Consider the following 18,702-nt stretch of genomic DNA (forward strand, 5'->3'; position numbering starts at 1 on the left):
GCTCCATGTTCCCCTGGCATCCAGAACCAAGCCACTCTGAACAGGCCCTGGAGTCCCTGCCCACCCATGAGTAAGAGGGCATACTCAGGGAATACTGCCGCAGCTGGGCATGGGATGGTGCGTAAGCACAGGTGCATTTGGGTGGGGAGGGGCAGGGGGAGTGAGGGGTGCTGTCAGGAGGGGGCACTGGGAGGGTGACCAAATGGGGGGCTGGCAGTCCACTTGGGATGCGGTGGGGGTGGTGCGTCCGAATGATGACGTGGCCACACGAGAGACCCACAGAGGCCCCCGCTCCACAATGGTGGCCCTGCCAAGCCCAGAGCCCTGTGGTCCTCACTCCGCTGCCTGCTCAGCCTGGCAGCGTTCCTTTGTAGCTTCCTGCCAGCACAGCCAGCCCCCTGCCCCCACCGGTGTCCATGCCAGAGCAGCATTCCGCAGGCCTGGCTGCCTCTCCCCAGCAGAGACGAGGAGAGTGAGGAGGCTACTGAGCAGCCGTCAGGTCGCAGGGCTGGGGGCACTGTGGGCCTGGGCCTCTGGACCCGCTCCCTTGTCTCTCCTCCTGGTCCTGGGACAGTCCCCTGAGAGGATTTGGTCGCTGCTCCAGCTGTGGTCCGGGTTGTTGTTATCTCCTGCCCTAGGTGGGGCTGTGCAGCGACCACCAGGTAGGTAGGTATGGACCGACCGGAACCAGGTCCTGAAAGCACAGAGCAAAATGAGCCCTGGGCTGCTCTGGGGTGGGGCTGAGGGGCCCGGCTAGTTGGAGATCCCAGACTCACCCTCACATCAGAGCAGCCCAGGCCAGAGGGTGGGGTGATGAGCGGCTAGGGTGCCGGTTCCGTTCCTCAGCGTGGGATCGATCGCTCAGGGGAGCAGGTGGAAGCTTTTCTGCAGCTGGTTGGGGAGGGGGGGTGCGGGCGCGCCAGCCTCTCCATCTCAGGGCCGCCTCCTCCTCCGACTCCGCCTCTGTGGCGCAGCTGGAGGGCACCGAGGTTAGACTCCGGGACGGACTTCCCGGCGGCGGAAAGGGGGCTCAGCGTGGGACCGTGAGGCCGGGGTCCCTCCGCTGGCATGCAAGGCGCGGGGCCTGGCTGCGGGCCCCGGAGGCCCCAGGCCGAGCGGGCAGCTCCGGGAGGGCGCACGCCACGCGTGTCCGCGCTCCCAGCCGGCACGCAGGGCGGCCTGGCCCTTTAAGCGTCCAGACGGCGGCCCCAGCTGACGCGCGGGCTCCAATCGGCGCCCCGCGCCCCCCGCCCGCCGCGCCCGAGGCTCCAGGGCCGCAGCTGCTCGGCGGCTGGACTCGCCGCGGCCCTGCGCCTCCGCCCGCCCGGCCGCGCCCCCGGGGGCCATGGTCGCCGGGCCCTGCGCGGGGGCGGCCCCCAGCGCGGCGCTTCATGGAGCGGCCCCGGCCCGGCCGCCGGGGGCAGCGCGATCCCGCGGGGCCCTGTGAGCCCCCAGCGCCACGGCACCATGGTACGCCAGGCCCTGCCTGTCCCCCCGCTTATCCGCCCACCTGCCCCCGTCTGCCCTCCCGAGCGCACAGCCCGCCGGCCCGGGGTGAAGGGTTTGGAGGGACCTTTCAAGATCTCCCGGCGCCCCTTTTCCGGGGTCTCCGCCTGGAACGCGGCGCTCCGGTGCGGCCCTCGGAGGGATGGGGGGTAAATTCCTGGGGTGGGGGCCGGGGCGCGAGAGGATGAGGGCTCGCCGGGCACTGGCGGAGGGGGGCGCTTCCCTGAGCCCGGACGGACGGCGCCGCCCTCGGACTGGGTGATGGGGGGAAGGGGGAGGTCGGATTCCCGCCTGGGCCTTGGGACACGTGGGCATTGGAACCGCCCTGCCTAGGGATTCAGGGTGCCTGGGCCAAGCGGGGTGGGGGTGGGGGGCGGGGGGTCGCCCACAGCTCCAGTCCAAACTACTGTGTGACCTTGGGCTGGTCCCCCGCCCTCTCTGGGCCTGTTTCCCGGGGAAGGAGGGAGGCATAAGCTCAGAGGAGACTGGAATAGGCACCCCTCCTCCCCCCAAAAGGAGGAGCCTGGAAGTCTTGAGCCTGTGCCCCTTGCTCAGACTGGGCCCACCCACCGCTGCCTGCCCTGGAAGGATTGTCCTGGGGGTGGGGGTGTAGATGGAGCCCAGGTTTCATTCCGGGAGGTGCTGGGGCAGGTGAGGGAGCCAGTGGCTTCCCGGCCATGAGGCAGGGCATCCCTCAGGTGTAGAAGCTCTGACCTGGGTGAGCACCTGGGCAGGTATCCCTGGCACCTGGTTTCCCGCAGCCTGACTTGGGGGGCGGGAGTTTGAGGGCATGAAACCCTTGGCAACAGGAGTACCTGACCACTCCCCTCCTCCTGCGTCTTAGCCTGGCTGGCCTGGGCTCCGGGGTGGGGTGTGTGGCTGCAGCTGGCACAGCCAGATGGGGCGGGGCATCTGCAGCTTCAGGGAACTGGCACATCTGGCTGGGGAGGCGGGCACAGCTGGTGGGCCCGGGGGGGAAGGAGCCAGGCTAGGGGGCAGCTGTGCCTGCTGAAGAGCTGCCAGTTATGGACTCAGGCAGCATCTGTGTGCCTTCTCAAAGAAGTCCAGTCACAGTGCTCAGTCCCGAGGCGCTCGGTCCCTCCGGAGACAAGGAGGTGCTGGCTTAGCTGGGGTACCGCCTGGTGAATGGAGTCTTTGGGGCAGCACTACCCGCCGGGCTAACCCCTCCTCCTCTGCTGAAGCCACAGGGCCCTGCCAGGCCTTGCCTGGGACCTGGGTCCAGACCTGCACACAGGAAGGTTGGGCACTGCCCTTTCCCCACGGAAATCAGGCATTGGAGGGCATTCTGTGAAGGGGGGAGTGGGTGGTTGGGGGCCCCGTAGCTTGGGTGGGCTCCCCCCAACAGGCCAGGCTTTGGCAAGCCCTTATCCAAACCACTTTCTCTGCCCCCATCTGGCTACTGGAGCCACTCAGGAGCCCCTAAGTTGCACCCTGACCCCCTCACCTACAGGTAGCAGCAGCTCTGGGGAGGTGGTGGGGTGCGGGGAGAATCAGGAAGCACAGCTGGTTCCCTGGGTGAGAGGGTCCCTGGATACCTCTTCCTGCTTTTTAAGTCACTCAAGGTCAAGAACTCCCATCAACCAGGAGTCGTGTCCAGCCTAGCAGGGAAGGTGGCCTTAGAAAATTGGGAGGTCAGGGCCTCTGCTACTGCTCACTGAGGACTCTCTCATTCTGAGCCTCAGTTTCCCCATCTGTGCATCAGGAGTTGGCCCCAGAAGATAAGTTAGACTGAGTCAGGGGAGGGAATTGGGAGGTGCTTGGCACCATATCCCGGTTAGATTGGCCAGGCCTGGACAGGCTGGCAGCCCTGAGACAGAGGGGCAAATGGTGGCTTCTTGGCTGCGGGGGGCAGGAGGCATAGGCAGAACTCGAGGAAGATGCTATCCACGGCCAAGGCCGGGCCAAAGTGGGATCTGCGTGAGTGTGGGGTGAGTGCTGCTGGGTGTGTGTAGAGGGTGGGGTCCAGGCCGGGTCTGGGAGTAGGTTGTCCCTGGTGGCAACTTGGGGCCCATTCTGAAGCCCAGGGCAGATTCTTATCCAGGTGACTGAGAGGTTGAGAACAGACACCCCCACATCCCTCCCTGCCCAGTGTGTGCCCACTACTGCTGCCCGAGCAGTGGAAGGATGGGCATGGGGGGGGGAGGCAGGGGAGGGCTATGCATGGATGGGACCCAGGATTCATCCCAGGGCCCCCGCAGCGGTGCTTGGGGAGAGGAGCTGATGGCTTTGTGGCTATGGGCCAAGGCCCTCAAATATAGGATGCTCTGACCTGGCTGGACAGGATCCGAGGAGGGTCAGAACCTGGAACCTTTGGGGTTGGTCCAGCCAGGGAGTCGGCAGATATTAATTGAGCATCTGCTGTGTGCTGGACCCATACAAGGGACTGGGCAGCCCGCCTGTCTGTGCCGCCCCCCTTTCGGGGAGGCCACTGTGATGGAGCCAGGAAAGATTAAGCCTGTGATGAGGGGCTGACCCGACCTCACTAGCTGCCTCTAGCAGGGCAGCAGGACCGGGTGGGGAGAAGTCACAGGCCCTGGGCATGAATTTCTTCACAGAAGTTTTTGTTGTTGTTGTTGTTGTTTTTAAATATATTTTTATTGATGTCAGAGAGGAAGAGAGAGGGAGAGAGAGATAGAAACATCAATGATGAGAGAGGATCATGGATCGGCTGCCTCCTGCACGCCCCCACACTGGGGATTGAGCCCGCAACCTGGGTATGTGCCTGACTGGGAATTGAACCGTGACCTCCTAGTTCATAGGTAGATGCTCAACCACTGAGCCACGCCGGCCACTGTTGCAGCGCCCACTGTTGGTGAGATGAGGGGTTCAGTAGCCAGAGGCTGGGCAGTGAGCCAGTAAGCCTGACTTCTATTCTCGCGGTGTCTGTGGTTGGGCGGGCTTGGTTTTATTTGTGCAAGTGAGTGTGGGGGAGAGAATCGGTGGATCTCAGGAAATGCCCATGTCCCTGCCGGGGTGACCACCCAGTCCCAGTGTGCCCCCGATGGCCCTGCTTTTAGCACTGAGAGTCCCGCATCCTGGGGAAACCCCTAGGCCGCTGGCACACCTGGACACTGAGTCCCCCTAGTCCCCCTCTTCCTCTCTCTTTCCCCATGACTTCCTGTTTCACAACAGAAGAGCTGGAGGCCCAGAAAAGTTAACTGATCTGTGGCCTCAGAAAGTCATGATCAAAATCTGAGCTCTGAGGGCAGCTGACTCGACTTGAGCTTGAAATCCTGGTTCTTCCTCATCCTCCTGGCTGGAGCTTTGGCTCCTTGTGTGTAACGTGGAGCCAGGAGTGAAGGGTGGGCTGCCTCCTGGATGGCGGGCGTGGGCAATGCAGGGGCCTCCGCTGGCCTCGACCTGACCTCTACCCTCTGCCCCGCAGTTGCTGGTTGAGAAGACAACCGACTCACCGGCGGCTGAGTTCTCGCTGGTGGAGGACGTGGCTCTGCACTTTGCCTGCTTGATGGGCCGTCTGAACGAGCAGCGCCTCTTCCAGCCTGACCTCTGCGACGTGGACCTGGTGCTGGTGCCCCAGTGCAGTGTCTTCCCGGCGCACAAGGGCGTGCTGGCCGCCTACAGCCAGTTCTTTCACTCGCTCTTCACCCAGAACAAGCAGCTGCAGCGCGTGGAGCTGTCCCTGGAGGCGCTGGCGCCCGGCGGCCTGCAGCAGATCCTCAACTTCATCTACACGTCCAAGCTGCTGGTCAACGCGGCCAACGTCCACGAGGTGCTCAGCGCTGCCTCGCTGCTGCAGATGGCCGACATCGCCGCGTCCTGCCAGGAGCTGCTGGACGCCCGCTCCCTCGGCCCCCCGGGCCCCAGTGCCGTGGCCCTGGCCCAGCCGGCTGCCAGCTGCACCCCAGCCCCGCCACCCTACTACTGTGACATCAAGCAGGAGGCCGATACCCCGGGCCTGCCCAAGATCTACGCCCGAGAGGGCCCGGACCCCTACTCTGTGCGCGTGGAGGACGGGGCAGGGACGGCAGGTGGCACAGTGCCTGCCGCCCTTGGGCCAGCTCAGCCCTTCTTCAAGGAGGAGAAGGAGAGCAGCGTGGAGGAGGCCGGCGGGCCCCCGGCCAGCCTGTGCAAGCTGGAGAGCGGGGAGGAGTTGGAGGAAGAGCTCGGGGGATCCGGCACCTACAGCCACCAGGAGCAGTCCCAGATCATCGTGGAGGTGAACCTCAACAACCAGACGCTGCACGTGTCCACGACGCCCGAGGGGAAGCCGGGTGCTGCCACGGGCCCGGCCACCATGGTGCTGGGCCGGGAGGACGGGCTGCAAAGACACTCGGAGGAGGAGGAGGACAATGAGGAGGAGGAAGAGGAGGAGGAAGAAGAAGAGGAGGGCGGTGGTAGTGGAGGAGGGGAGGAGGAGGAGGAAGGTGGCAGTCAGGGGGAGGAGGAGGAGGAGGAGGAGGAAGGGCACAGTGAACAGGAGGAGGACGAGGAGGAGGAAGAGGAAGGACATAGTGAGCAGGATCAAGAGAGCTCGGAGGAGGAGGAGGAGGAGGAGGGAGAGGAGGAAGGGGAGGTGGGGGTCAGACAGGGGCCAGCGGGGCGCAGGGCCAGCCGGGCAGAGCCCCTGCCCCACAGCCGCATGGCCACGCGGTCCCGGGAGAATGCCCAGCGCCGGGCCCCCCCTGAGCCCGAGGAGGCCAGGCCGTGTGGTGGGAAGAGGCCCAAGCAGCCCCCCGGGGCGGCCCCGGCACCAGCGCGAGGGCCACCGGCCACCGATGGGCTGGGGGCCAAGGTGAAGCTGGAGGAGAAGCAGCACCACCCGTGCCAGAAGTGCCCGCGCGTGTTCAACAACCGCTGGTACCTGGAGAAGCACATGAACGTGACCCACAGCCGCATGCAGATCTGCGACCAGTGCGGCAAGCGCTTCCTGCTGGAGAGCGAGCTGCTGCTGCACCGGCAGACGGACTGCGAGCGCAACATCCAGGTGCGTCTCAGGCCGCTCCGTGGGCAGACGGACGGGGCGGGACAGGGCCGAAGGCCAGCGGAGGCCACAGCCCGCCAGGCGGGGCCCAGGCCGGAACTGGGCCCTGGACATCCTGGGTCCTGCTGCCTGCATTGCCCAGACAGTCTGGGGAGACCAGACGTAGCCCCCTGGGCAGCGGGCCCAGCCCAGGCCCAGGGTGAGCCCGGAGGGGGGCGGCCCAGGTTGGCGAGAACTTCGAGGAGAGCTTTCTGGAGGAGGCGGAGAGCCCTGGGCGTTGACACTCGGGAAGATGTGCAGATAAGACTAGAACAAGCAGTGCCCTTGGCCAGAGGGCCCAGGGAACGTGGTTGGGAGGATGAGCGGAGAGAGTGGCCTGAGCCCCTGAGACCGGGGACAGCCAGCCGTGAGGAGGGATGAGTCAGTGTTTTAGCGAATCCTTAGAGCTGTCCTACGGCCAGTGGGGCCTCGGTGTCTAGTCTCACAGGTTGGCGGTGCACAAAAGCATAGATGAAGGGAGGAGGCATTGACCCAGAGGGGGGTGCCTTTTCCCACTTGCCACAAAGGCTGAGTAGAGTAAGGGGCAGCTGGGCAGGCAGGAGGCCCTGCGTTCGGCTCTTTGGAGATGCCAGCTGGCCTGGGCCTGGGGAAGAGGGACTGGATGAGAAATTTGGGAAGAGCAGAGGCTGCTGGGGCCAAGTGGGGAGCTGGGCTGGCTGCCAGGCCTCGGGCCAGCCCAAGTCCCTGCCAGCCTGGCCTCTCAGATGTGGGCAGCGCAGGGCCAGCCAGGCTGGTTTTTACCTTTGTGGCTGAGCGGTGGGGAGGGGAGGCCGCAGGTAGGCAGGTGCTAATTGCCTGAACTAATTGCTAATGGCAGCGCCCTGTGGAGAAAGTGTTACCTGGGGGTTACCTGGTCTCCTGCTCCACCTTCCAGTACCTGTTCCCACTCGCCTGCCTGCCGGGCTGCTCTTTGACTCTCCCCTTGCCACACACCTGAGCGTCCCTCCGAAGGGGAGAGATCCTTGTGCTCCTTCCCACCCGGGCAGCCTGACCGCCCTGTCCCAATTTCCCCTTGAGCCCTGGCCTTGCCTCCAGGCCTCTGGGGGTGTCCTGCAGGGATAGGCAGAACAAGGGTTCGGGGGAGGGGAGTATGACCTCAAGTTTCCCACCGCCCTGCACTGCCCATGGGAGCTGGTACCTCCTGCAGCGCTGCTCCCCGCCCCCCCCCCCCCCCCCCCCCCGCTCTTTCCCACAGCAACCCTTTGAGACCTATCTCCTTGGTGATCTCCATGGTATCAGGGCATGGGTCCCGGCAGGGGGAGGAGGCTGCAGAGATAATGGCCCATCTCTCTCCGGACCTGTTATCTAAGAGGGGCTTCTCCACACCCCCTCTGTGGCCCTTCAGCCAGCCAGGTGTCTCCCCTCCAACAGCAGCAGGAGGAGGGGCCTCCTGGGAGAGGTGACCCCTGGCCCTAGTTAAGTTCAAGGATGAAGAGGGGACCAGGCTGCTGTCCTGGGTGGTGGGTGGGAGTTTAGGGAGGTACTACCCCCAAGTCCCAGGATATCAGATCTCCCTGGTCCTTGGACTTGAGGCACAATTCAGGCGAAAAAAATGAGGCCCAGAGAGGGGCAGCGACTTGTCCTATGTCACACAGCCCTGACTCAGAGCCCGGGGCCTAAAGTCCTCTCGCCCCGCAGTGTGTGACGTGCGGCAAAGCGTTTAAGAAGCTGTGGTCCCTCCACGAGCACAACAAGATTGTGCACGGCTACGCGGAGAAGAAGTTCTCGTGTGAGATCTGCGAGAAGAAGTTCTACACCATGGCCCATGTGCGCAAGCACATGGTGGGTAAGTCCAGGCGGCGGGGGAGGGGCCTGAGAACAGAGCGGGCCAGCTGCGGGGGCGCGGGGGGGTGCTCGGAAGGACTTCACAGGCAGGGGCAGTGTGAAGGGGCGAGAAGGCCCCTCGGGCGGGGCGGCCTGGGGCGGCTGGCTGCTGTGCCAGGAGTGGCCTGGCAGGTTGCACACTGCACAAGGACTCCGGGACCAGACGGCGGTGAGGACCAGAATCCAGCTGCCCAGGCGCTGTCTCCGTTGGAGGACAGCTGTGCCTCTGATCCGTTCTTACCTTCGGGCCCTCGCAGGGCTTCAGGCTCTTCGGAACGCAGCCCTTCCCCCCGGGGTCACGCCTGGACACAGGGAGGAGGCTCCCCGTGTGTGTGTTGGGCCACCCTCTGCCTTGGGCATGGCGGGCCCTCCCTTCCTTGCCTGATCAGAGACTAGGGCTCAGGGAATGGTGGCCAGGGTGGGCCTTTCCCCCCTTTCCCCACCAGACAGCGCTGGGGCCTCCGGTGTGGACTGCCTGGGACCTGGGACCCGAGGTCTAGGTCTCAGCCAGGAGATGCTGGGGTGAAGCAGGATTGGTGGCCCTTCCTGGGCTCAGGTTCACCAGCCCTGAGCCCTGCGGGGGTCCTCCCTGCCTCCGGTTACTTCCTCCAAGATCTCCTTCATCGATCCGTGGGTTCTGGGGGGAGTGCCGCTGACTTTTAGAGGTGTCGTCCCCCGTAAAGCCCACCACTGAGCACAGTGCCACTCCGAGCCTCCTTTTATGGAGGAAGACACTGAGGCCCACAGAGGCCGTGCCGGGAGCCAGTGGCTGGGCCAGGACTTGAGCTGAGGCCAGTCCCATGGGGACCCTTCCATCTCCCCCCCCCCCCCCCCCGACGTTTTGGAGGGTGAGGCGGCCTTGGCTGTTTCAGAGGCTAAAGAACCCCAAGGGTTTCCGAGCAGTTGGAGAAGGAGCCCACGGGGACGGGGTCCTGTCTGGGAGCAGCCCCAGGCCCTGGGACAGAGACTGTGAGGCAGGCCCCGGGCCAGGCGGGGTCCCCCACAGCTGTGACAGCCCTGTGCACGCCCTGTAGCTCACACCAAGGACATGCCCTTCACCTGCGAGACCTGCGGGAAGTCCTTCAAACGGAGCATGTCCCTCAAGGTGCACTCCCTGCAGCACTCGGGGGAGAAGCCCTTCCGATGTGAGGTGAGCTCCCTGCCCCCCCGGCCCCGGGGCCAGCAGGACAGGGCAGGGGGCCAGGGGCAGCAGCGGTCTAAAAGCCAGGGGTTGGGGGAGTGGGGTTACAGGGTTCTGAAAGAGAGGGGCCCTCCCTCTGATGTCTGTGACACCTTGCTTCCCACTCCGTCCTTACCTGGTCGCCCGCCCGCCTGCCCCCACCCCCGCACTCTGCCATTCCCCCCCCCTAACCCAACCCCCACGCAGCCAGGGTGGGAAGTAAGTCTGCCTGGGCCGGAACCGTGGGGGGGGCTTTCTGGAGAGGTGGTGGCTCCGAGGAGCTTCTCCCGCAGAGATGGCGCTGCGGGTGGGGGGGGGGAGGGGTCTGACAACAAAGGAGGGTGGGGGAGGGGCAGGGCTTTCATCTCGAGGCCCGCCTCCACTCTGCGGCCTTTTCCCCCCTTCCTGGCCCCCATTCCCACCTGTGCCCTGGGCCCCCTGGCTTCTCACCGCTGCCCCTACGCTGCTCCGCCCCAGGAGGCAGGGCCAGTGCCTCCCTCCCCGGAGGCTGCTCCCCGCTCTGCCCCCGGCCTCACCCCCACCCACCCTCAGAACTGCAACGAGCGCTTCCAGTACAAGTACCAGCTGCGGTCCCACATGAGCATCCACATCGGCCACAAACAGTTCATGTGCCAGTGGTGTGGCAAGGACTTCAACATGAAGCAGTACTTCGATGAGCACATGAAGACCCACACAGGTACGGCCACCCTGCTGCCCGGGGGGTGGGGGAGAGGGGCTCCATGCCAGGCAGGGGACCCCTTCTCAGCCCTGCCCAGGACGCCCGCCATGGCCCCGCCCCTTCTCACCCTTGGACTTGTTACCCCTCTGAGGCTTGGGGCCATTCTCCCCGCCTCCCAGGTTGGGTGAGGCTGGTACGAAGCGGCTCAGGGTGGGAGGATCCCAGCCGCACTGTGGATCCACGGACGCGGGGGAGGCTGGCCCCGGGCTGGGGTGTAGCCCCCGCCAGTGACACCCCGCTGCTCGCTGCCCTCCCCCAGGGGAGAAGCCGTACATCTGCGAGATCTGCGGCAAGAGCTTCACCAGCCGGCCCAACATGAAGCGGCACCGGCGCACCCACACGGGCGAGAAGCCCTACCCCTGCGACGTGTGCGGCCAGCGCTTCCGCTTCTCCAACATGCTCAAGGCCCACAAGGAGAAGTGCTTCCGCGTCAGCCACCCGCTGGCCGCCGACGGGCCCCCCTCGGTGCCCGGCCTGCCCCCCGCCCAGCCTCAGGCTCCCGCCCTGCCCTTGCTCCCGGGGCTGCCCCAGACCCTGCCCCCGACCCTGCCCCCGCCGCCCCACCTGCCGGCCCCGCCTCCACTCTTCCCTACCACGGCCAACAGCGGCGGCGGGAGGATGAGCGCCAGCAGCCAGCCCTGACCTGCACACGCGGGACCTGGAGCCCAGGGCCAGTGGGAGCGACACGCCGGCGTGGCAAGGGTGCAGGCTGGCTGCCCACCCCCCAGAGCTGGTGGAGGACACCTCACTCCCAAGTGCCCCCTTTCAGTGACTCCTTGAAGCCTTTCCCTTTTTTTTGGAAGTGAAGGAAAAAGAGAGGAAACTCTTTGCAGTACCCCCCTCCAGGTGAGGGGGGCGTTGGAGGCAGCAGGGACGGGGGGAGGGGCGGCCTGGAGCGCAGGTGTGACTGGTCACTCTGCTGAGCTTGAGCCCCAGGGGTTGTTCAGGTTGAGCCTGGGCCAGCCTCGGGCTCATCCCTGCCTCCCCTGTGTCCCCTCACTTGCTTCCTTGTCCTAAAGGGTTTGGGGTGCCAGCTCCTCCCGCCCGCCCCCGGGAACGGTTGTGGACTCAGTCTGAGGACTGTGGACACTGAGGCAGGGGCTTGAGACTGAACGCCCAGGAGCGTGTTGGGTGGGGCCTGGTGAGGCGTGAAGACTTCAGACCTAGCTCTGCACCATGTGGAGCGGGGCAGGCAGGGGCTGGACCCCGGGCATTTGCTTTCCCTACCCATAGCCCTGCCAGCAAGCACAGGGGTCCCCGACCTGCACCAGGCTGCACCGAGGTCCCTGGGCCTCCAGATGCTGGGGACAGGCCTGGGGTGGGCAGATGGGTCGGCTCCCCCAGCACCAGCTCCCTGGGGCTACAGTCAAGGAGCCCCTGCACATGGGTGGCCCCCAGGGGCAGGGCCTAGGGGGAGGCTTGGGCAAGTGTTCGGAGGTTTCAAGGTGCTATCAGGGGGGGCAGGGGGCAGAGCTGCTGGTCACAGAGCACCCGCCCCTCACCAGCTGCCCCAGCCCTGTCTCCCACGCTAGAGGAGACGTGTCTGTCTGTCCATCATGCTCCCTGAAGGCAATGCCAGGCCTCATCCTCTCCTGGCCCCGCCACAACCTGCCCATGGCTAGTGTCCAGCACCCTTGTTCCTCTGGGCCTCTGTGTTGGTGGTGGGGTGCCGGTGGCATTGTTAGTGAGAGGAGCCTGCACGTTCAGGCCCCGCGTCGGGGCAGGGTCCTAGGGGAGCCCCTACCTGTGCCCAATGCTTGCCTGCATGAGGCCAGCACTAATAGGTCACCCTTTTTTTGTTGTCATTTAACACCTTTATTCCTGCCCTTAAAACGGGGAGGAAGGTTCCATAAGCTACGTTTCCTAGTTAAGCTCTTTCCCGTTGTGTTTATACGGTTTTGTTTGTTATACTCTTTGCACCTTAAACCCCCACGACGACCCCCACACCACCGCCTTCCCAGCATGGCTGGAGTGGGAACAGGCCTGAGCCCAAGGGGGGTGATGGGGGGACTGGGCCCCATCAGCCTGAGGGCTGAGGGCGTTAGAACCCCGCTGACCTCCTTGTGAGGCCCATGGCGCTGGGGCAGGGGGTTGGGCACATTTTAATCATCAATAAACGAAGCACTTTATTCTGTACAGATGTGGGCAGGCCCAAGGAGCCCGAGTGATTTGAGGGTCTGTAATCCAAGCCGCACCGCCTGCCCGCTCTCTGGGCATGGAGCAGGCAAGTGCCCTGGCCTGGTCGATTTGGGGGCTGCGGCAGGAGCAGTACGCACCAGAGCCTACAGACTCACCCTCTGGGGCCCCCGCTGTCCCCCCGGGATTGAACGTGGGCCCCTCCCCGAGAGGAAGGCCTCCTGTCTGGCTCCCGTCCCAAGGCTGGGCCTCCCAGGGCCCTGCTTGACTGTAGCTCTTTCCCTCTCTCGTACCTCTAATCTCTGGGCTTCCATGATGTCCTCAGGGACCCCCCCCCCCTCCGCACTCCCCCGCCCTTGCTATTTCTAACCTCTGGTCCCAGTGCCTGGCAGCTCTTCAGAGCTGGCTCACATTTTCCAAAAAAAAAAAGGTTGATCTCCCCCGATGGGCTTTAGGCCGGGACCCCCACGGGTTCCTCAACCCCCTGTCACTGACACCAGGGTCTACCCTACCCACTGCAGCCTTAGCAAGCCTGGGGGCCTGGCCAGGCAGGGCCCCTGGTCTGTCAGGCCAGACTTTGACAAGCAGAGGCCAGAGATTGGGAGGGTGGGGGGCCGGTTGTGAACCTCTGTCCTAAGACTTGGGTTTCCTGTTCTTTTATACCTTCCCTCCGAGGGCAGGAGAGGGGTCCAGACAGCAGGCTGGGCTCTGGTCAGAAGGGTCTTGGAGCTGTCTAGGGGGGGTGCAGCCAAGTCCTCTCCTGGGAGGCCCCATCCCAATGGGGACGGGGCCCCATGTCCCTGGTGCTAAATGCTCTCTTCCCCTCGGGCCACTGGGTGGGAGCGCCCTTCCCGCCAGCCCTCGGGGGTCTGAAGCAATAATGGAACCTCAGCAGTGCCAGTGTCGATGGGGTTCTTGTTTTACCAGCTTCTCCATTTCCTTTTTATTTCAAAAATAAGCACCTGGATAATTGGACTGAGGGGACTGGGGCTTCCTACCCAAACCCCAGGGCTGGCAGGAGGTGGTGGGGAGGGGCTTGGATCATCACCTCCGCTGGGATTCGGCTGTGAGGAGGTCTGTCCATCTGGACTTCTCAGCCCATTTGGCCAGACCTCAGGTCCGGAACCTGGGCCTGTCCCTGCCCCAGCTTCCCCAGGGCTCGCTGGTCTTGGGCCAGCTGGGGGTGAGTGGCCAGAGGGGGACCTCCAGCCCCAGGATCACAGTTCTGGGACCTGGGACTGGTCTCAGAGCCTGAGCCTCCGACTCTGGCACGTGCTGCCACAGTGCCCCTCACAGCGGTGGCAGAATGGCTGTGCCCAGGCCTGTGGCCCCCCGATGTCTGGTCATCTGTGGCCACCCCACAGCCACAGAGGGTGTGGGGAACAGCAGGGGGGTGAGTGAGAAGAGTGAGGGGAATAAAGTTCGTACAACTGTTTCTTGGCCCAGTCTCTTCTTTACTAGTACATGTTGCCGGCTAGAACAGTGGTCGGCAAACTCATTAGTCCACAGAGCCAAATATCAACAGGACAACGATTGAAATGTCTTTTGAGAGCCAAATTTTTTAAACTTAAACTTCTTCTAACGCCACTTCTTCAACATAGACTCGCCCAGGTCGTGGTGTTTTGTGGAAGAGCCACACTCAAGGGGCCAAAGAGCCGCATGTGGCCCGCGAGCCGCAGTTTGCTGACCACGGGGCTAGAAAGACTTGAACCAGAGCAAGGGACCAGGCAGCTCGGCTGCAGACAGCGTGGACATCATGCCCTGGACCCCATCTCCCTCCCTTAGGGTGGGCTGAGCTTTGGGGAACACCCAGAGACAGGAGCTGAGGCAAGAGCAGAGGTGCACCCCAAACTGGTGCTGGGTCTTTGGTGGGGTGCACAATGGGCTTGAAAGAGGAGAGGTCCTGGGGCTCCTACGGTTGAGGCCCCAAAGGCAGTGCCACAGGAGGCCAGGGCCCCTGCAGGTGTGGTTTTCCGTGAGCAACAGGTGTGTAGCCACCGGGGTCCCTCCCATGCATGCTCAGCGCTGGGGGTGCTGTGAGGAGCCCTGTGGACTCACCCCTCCCTTTGTGGGCGGGGATCCAGGAGGGGCCAGTTATCAGAGATGCTGTCGTGGGTGCCTGGGAGGACGAAAGCTCAGGTGAAAGTCAGGTAGTGGCCTCTGAGGCAGGTGGGGCTCTGGGCCCAGGGATATGTGGGGAATGAGGCCCCTGTTTCATGTCGCTTAGTTCTGGATGCAGGGGAAGGGGTCTGACTGGGAGGCTGGTGGGTGGTGCAGGTTCCCAGCGTGGAGGCTGCCTGTTGACCCAGGCCCGCTTTCTTGGTCGAAAGGAACGGGGGCTCACTCAGGTGACCCTAGAAAAAGGCTTGCCCACAGACCGAGGCCTGGCTGATCCCCCGGTCTCGTGGCTGGTCTTCTCTGTTTCCACTCTTTTCCCTCTTGCTACCCATCCGTTTGCCTGTCGCCTCTACACATCCTTTCCTTCAGCCCCACCCCACCTCCCTCATCCTCAAAGTACAGTTGACCCTTGAATAATGTGGGGGTTAGGGGCACCAAACGCAATGCACTGGAAAAACTGCATATAACTTTTGATCCCCCCCAAACTTACCTACTCAGTCTACTGTTGACTGCAAGCGTTACCGCTAACAATCATGCAACACAGATTTTGTAGGTTGTATCTACTAGATACTGTATTCTTACAATAAAATAAGCTGGAAAAAATGTTATTAAGAAAATTACCAAGAAAATACATTTATAGAACTGTACATATTTATTGAAAATACCATGTGTAAGTGGACCCATGCAGTTCAAACCCTCATTGTTCAAGGACCCACTATATTTCCAAGTTCACCCTCACATGGCATGTGCATGTAAGGCGGGGAGGCAGAGGCCGCCGGGTGGCTGGGGGCCACGAATGGTGGGCACCACAGTTGGCATCTCTGTGCCCTCTCCTCAGTTTTGCTCCTTGGGCCCAACCAGCTCACTAACACCGGGTGGCCGGGAGCACGGGCCGAGCAGCGCTGGCTGCTGGACAGAGCTGGCCTGCCTTCCTTCTAGGGCACAGCAGGGGCCGTGAGATGAGGGCGTGATGCAGCCCTGGCTCAGCAGTGCCCTTGGCCCTACCCCCCGATTACGTGGCTTTTTAGAGTCGTGACTGGTAAGTCCGGATAGGCTGGGTACAGCCAGTGGCATTAGGTACATGCACATTGCTGTGCTGCCATCACCACCATCTACCCACTGACTCCTTTCATCTGGCAACACTGAAACCCTGCTCCCCTTAGTAGTTAGTCCCTGTTCCTCTTGCCCACTCCCAGCCCCTGGCATCCACCATTCTACCTGCTTTCCTTGTCCATGAACCTGACTGCTCTAGATCCCTCATATATGTGGAATCATACAATCTTTGTCCTTTTGTGACAGGCGTAGTTCACTGAGCATAATGTCCTCAAGGTTCATCTGTGTTGTAGCATATGTCAGAATTTCCTTCCTTTTCAAGGCTGGATAATATCCCATTGTATGTGTGTGTATACCACATTTTTAAATCCCTTTATCTGTCTATTGGCATTGGGTTACTTCCACCTTTTGGCTCTTGTGAATAATGCTGCAATGAACATGGGTGTACAAATGTCTCTTTGAGACTCTGCTTCAACACCTTTGGGTATATTATCAGAAGTGGATTAACTAGATCATGTGATAATCCTCATTTTATGACAAACTGCCATACCGTTTTTTTTTAATGACAAATTTTGTTTAATCTTTTAAGAAACTATCAGACTGTTTCCAGAGTAGTGACATCATTTTGTATCTATACCAGCAATGTATGAGGGTTCTAATTTCTCAACATCTTTGTCAACACTTCTTTTTGCCATACTGTTTTTTAATAGTGGCTGCACCATTTTTACATTCCCGCCAACCAGTGCACAAGGTTTTCAATTTCTGCACATCTTCTGTTCATTTGTTTTGTTTTTTATAGTAGCCATTCTAATGGGCATGAAGTGGTATCTTGCAGTTTGGGCTTAATTTCCTTAGTGATTCGTATCATTGAACATCTTTTCATGTGCTCATTGGCCATCTATATGTCTTCTTTGGGAAAATGTCTATTCAGTTCCTTAGCCCATTTTTCAGTCAGGTGGTTTGCTGTTGTTGTTGAGTTTTAGAGGACTTCTTTTCTTGACTCATGGGCCTGAGATGCCATTCATTTTTTTTCACTCTATATTCTCTATTTAAAAAAAAAACACAAAAACAAACAACCTATATATACACTCTCTATTCTTCAGATTGGAAGTGTTCTATTAACCTGTCCTCAAGTGCACTCACTTTATCCTCTGTCATCTCCCCTCTCCTACTAGGGCCGTGGTCGGCAAACGGCGGCTCGCGAGCCACATGCGGCTCTTTGGCCCCTTGAGTGTGGCTCTTCCATAAAATACCACGGCCTGGGCGAGTCTATTTTGAAGAAAGTGGCATTAGAAGAAGTTTAAGTTTAAAAAATGTGGCTCTCAAAAGAAATTTCAATCGTGGTACTGTTGATGTTTGGCTCTGTTGACTAATGAGCTTGCCGACCACTGTCCTAGGGGAATGCCTGGTAGGGAGTGAGCACGATGGGATTCATCATCATCTAAAAATACATCGTGGAGTCATTTGGTAAATATACGTTAATTGTTCGGTCAGCACCTTCTGTCAGACCTTTTTTTTTGTTAATTTGTGGGAAGCAGTAAGAGAGATACCCACAGTCCTTGGAGGTAGGCAGATCGGCTTTGAATCCTGGCTGGGCCACTTGTCAGCTGTGTGACTTGGCCAAGTTGCCTAGCCTCTCGGCACCTTGTTTACTGACAGTACTTGCTGGACGTGCCCTGTGGTCCAGGGCTGGGTTGGAGGTCCACCACTCATCCTCCCTGTCCTTTCTGCGAGGAGGACAGGACCACCTCCAGGGCGTCCCAGGTGCTGTGCCTTCTGGGACCTGCTGGCAGGGTGAGCAAGGGATGGTCAAATGCACTGCTCAGGAGGAACAGGCAGTGACGACGCTGAGATCACAAAAGGGGAGGTGACTCAGTCCTGGACCAGCCTGCGGTCCCCTCTCCAATCCTCCCATCCCCCCCAAGCCTGAGGTTATAAACAAGTGACTCAGAGGAATGATGGGAGAATACCCCATAACAGTTCACACCGGTGTCCTGGGGGCTAAATTTAACCCACAGCTGCAGCCTCTGGCACTTTGGAAACAAGTTAATCTTGGTGGCTGAGGCTGTTGTGTGTGTGTGTGTGTGTGTGTGTGTGTGTGTGAAGGGGGGTGGGGTGGTCAAGAGTCCAGAGCAGTGTGGGCATAGGGACTGGCTGTCCTGGGCCTCTACCCTGATCCTTTAGGCTGTCACAGGGTGCAGGGGCCCTAAGGCCAGGCAGGCTCAGGCCAAGCCTAGAATGGACCAAGACCAAAGAGCATAGACAGTGAACGTCTTTTTGAACCCTAGAATCCAGAATGTCACTCCCTCAGAATGTTAAAAACCTGGGGGTTTGAACACCTAGAATAGTCGAATCCTAGGAAATTAATTTTCTAGCATGTCTAACACCTAACAGTGTTAATACCCTGTGACTGTGTCCTCCTAGGAATACAGAACCTTAGAGCTTCTGAACCTCAGCAGAACTGAGCCGAGGCCCTCCTAGTCCAACACCTCCACCTCCTCATAGGGTAGGAAGGGAAACTGAGGCTCAACAAAGAGATCTGACCTGCTCCAGGCTCCACAGAAAAGTGACTACCCGTGCAGGAGGCAGCCAGTCGGTGATTCTCTCTCATCGTTGATGTTTATATCTCTCCCTCTTTCTTCCTCTCTGAGATCAATAAAAATATATAGTTTGCCCTAGCAGGTTTGGTTCAGTGGATAGAGTGTGAGCCTGCGGACTGAAGGGTCTCAGGTTCAATTCCGGTCAAGGGCATATGCCCGGGTTGCGGGCTCTATCCCCAGTAGGGGGGTGTGCAGGAGGCAGTCGATGATTCTCTCTTATCATTGCTGTTTCTATCTCTCTCTCCCTCTCTGAAATCAATATGTATATATAATGTGTGGTTTTTTTTTCTCCTAAAAAGTGGCCATCTTGTTTACCTAAGACACCTTCTTGCTTTCTTGCACAGTTGAAGGAGCGTCTCAGAGCTGGGGCAGACATGGGAGAAGATCTTCCCCTTTTAAAGGGGGGACAACAAGGTCCCCAATGACTGAATGCCATGCTCAAGTTCTCTGAGCACAAACCCAAGCACACTGTATCCAGAGGTGGCTGGAGCGGGATATACTCCAGAGAGGAAATAGAGGCACC

General features: G+C 60.8%; 1 protein-coding gene across 2 annotated transcripts; it reads left to right on the forward strand.

Annotated features, from left to right (window-relative positions):
* Positions 1 to 917: 917 nt before the first annotated feature.
* Positions 918 to 13,940, forward strand: ZBTB47 (zinc finger and BTB domain containing 47). 2 transcript variants are annotated; one of them, XM_079795620.1, is made up of 6 exons: positions 918 to 1,470; positions 4,913 to 6,472; positions 8,168 to 8,315; positions 9,388 to 9,503; positions 10,086 to 10,230; positions 10,532 to 13,939. In XM_079795620.1, the coding sequence occupies exons 1-6, from the start codon at positions 1,468 to 1,470 to the stop codon at positions 10,912 to 10,914; spliced, it is 2,355 nt and encodes a 784-aa protein (XP_079651746.1). In that variant the 5' UTR covers positions 918 to 1,467; the 3' UTR covers positions 10,915 to 13,939. The 2 variants fall into 2 exon arrangements, with proteins under 2 accessions (XP_079651746.1, XP_079651747.1); XM_079795621.1 differs by lacking the exon at positions 918 to 1,470 and adding an exon at positions 1,503 to 1,631 and having other exon boundaries at positions 10,532 to 13,940.
* The last annotated feature ends 4,762 nt before the right edge of the window (positions 13,941 to 18,702 follow it).

Source organism: Cnephaeus nilssonii (genome assembly GCF_951640355.1).
Source record: "Cnephaeus nilssonii genome assembly, chromosome: 17".
NCBI classification, from domain to species: domain Eukaryota; kingdom Metazoa; phylum Chordata; class Mammalia; order Chiroptera; family Vespertilionidae; genus Cnephaeus; species Cnephaeus nilssonii.

Bases quoted from the DNA above. Each gene is read 5' to 3' on its own strand.
- ZBTB47 (XM_079795620.1), top strand. The intron at 6,473-8,167 runs GTGCGTCTCAGG...CTCGCCCCGCAG, and splicing joins ACTGCGAGCGCAACATCCAG to TGTGTGACGTGCGGCAAAGC. The intron at 10,231-10,531 runs GTACGGCCACCC...GCCCTCCCCCAG, and splicing joins GCACATGAAGACCCACACAG to GGGAGAAGCCGTACATCTGC.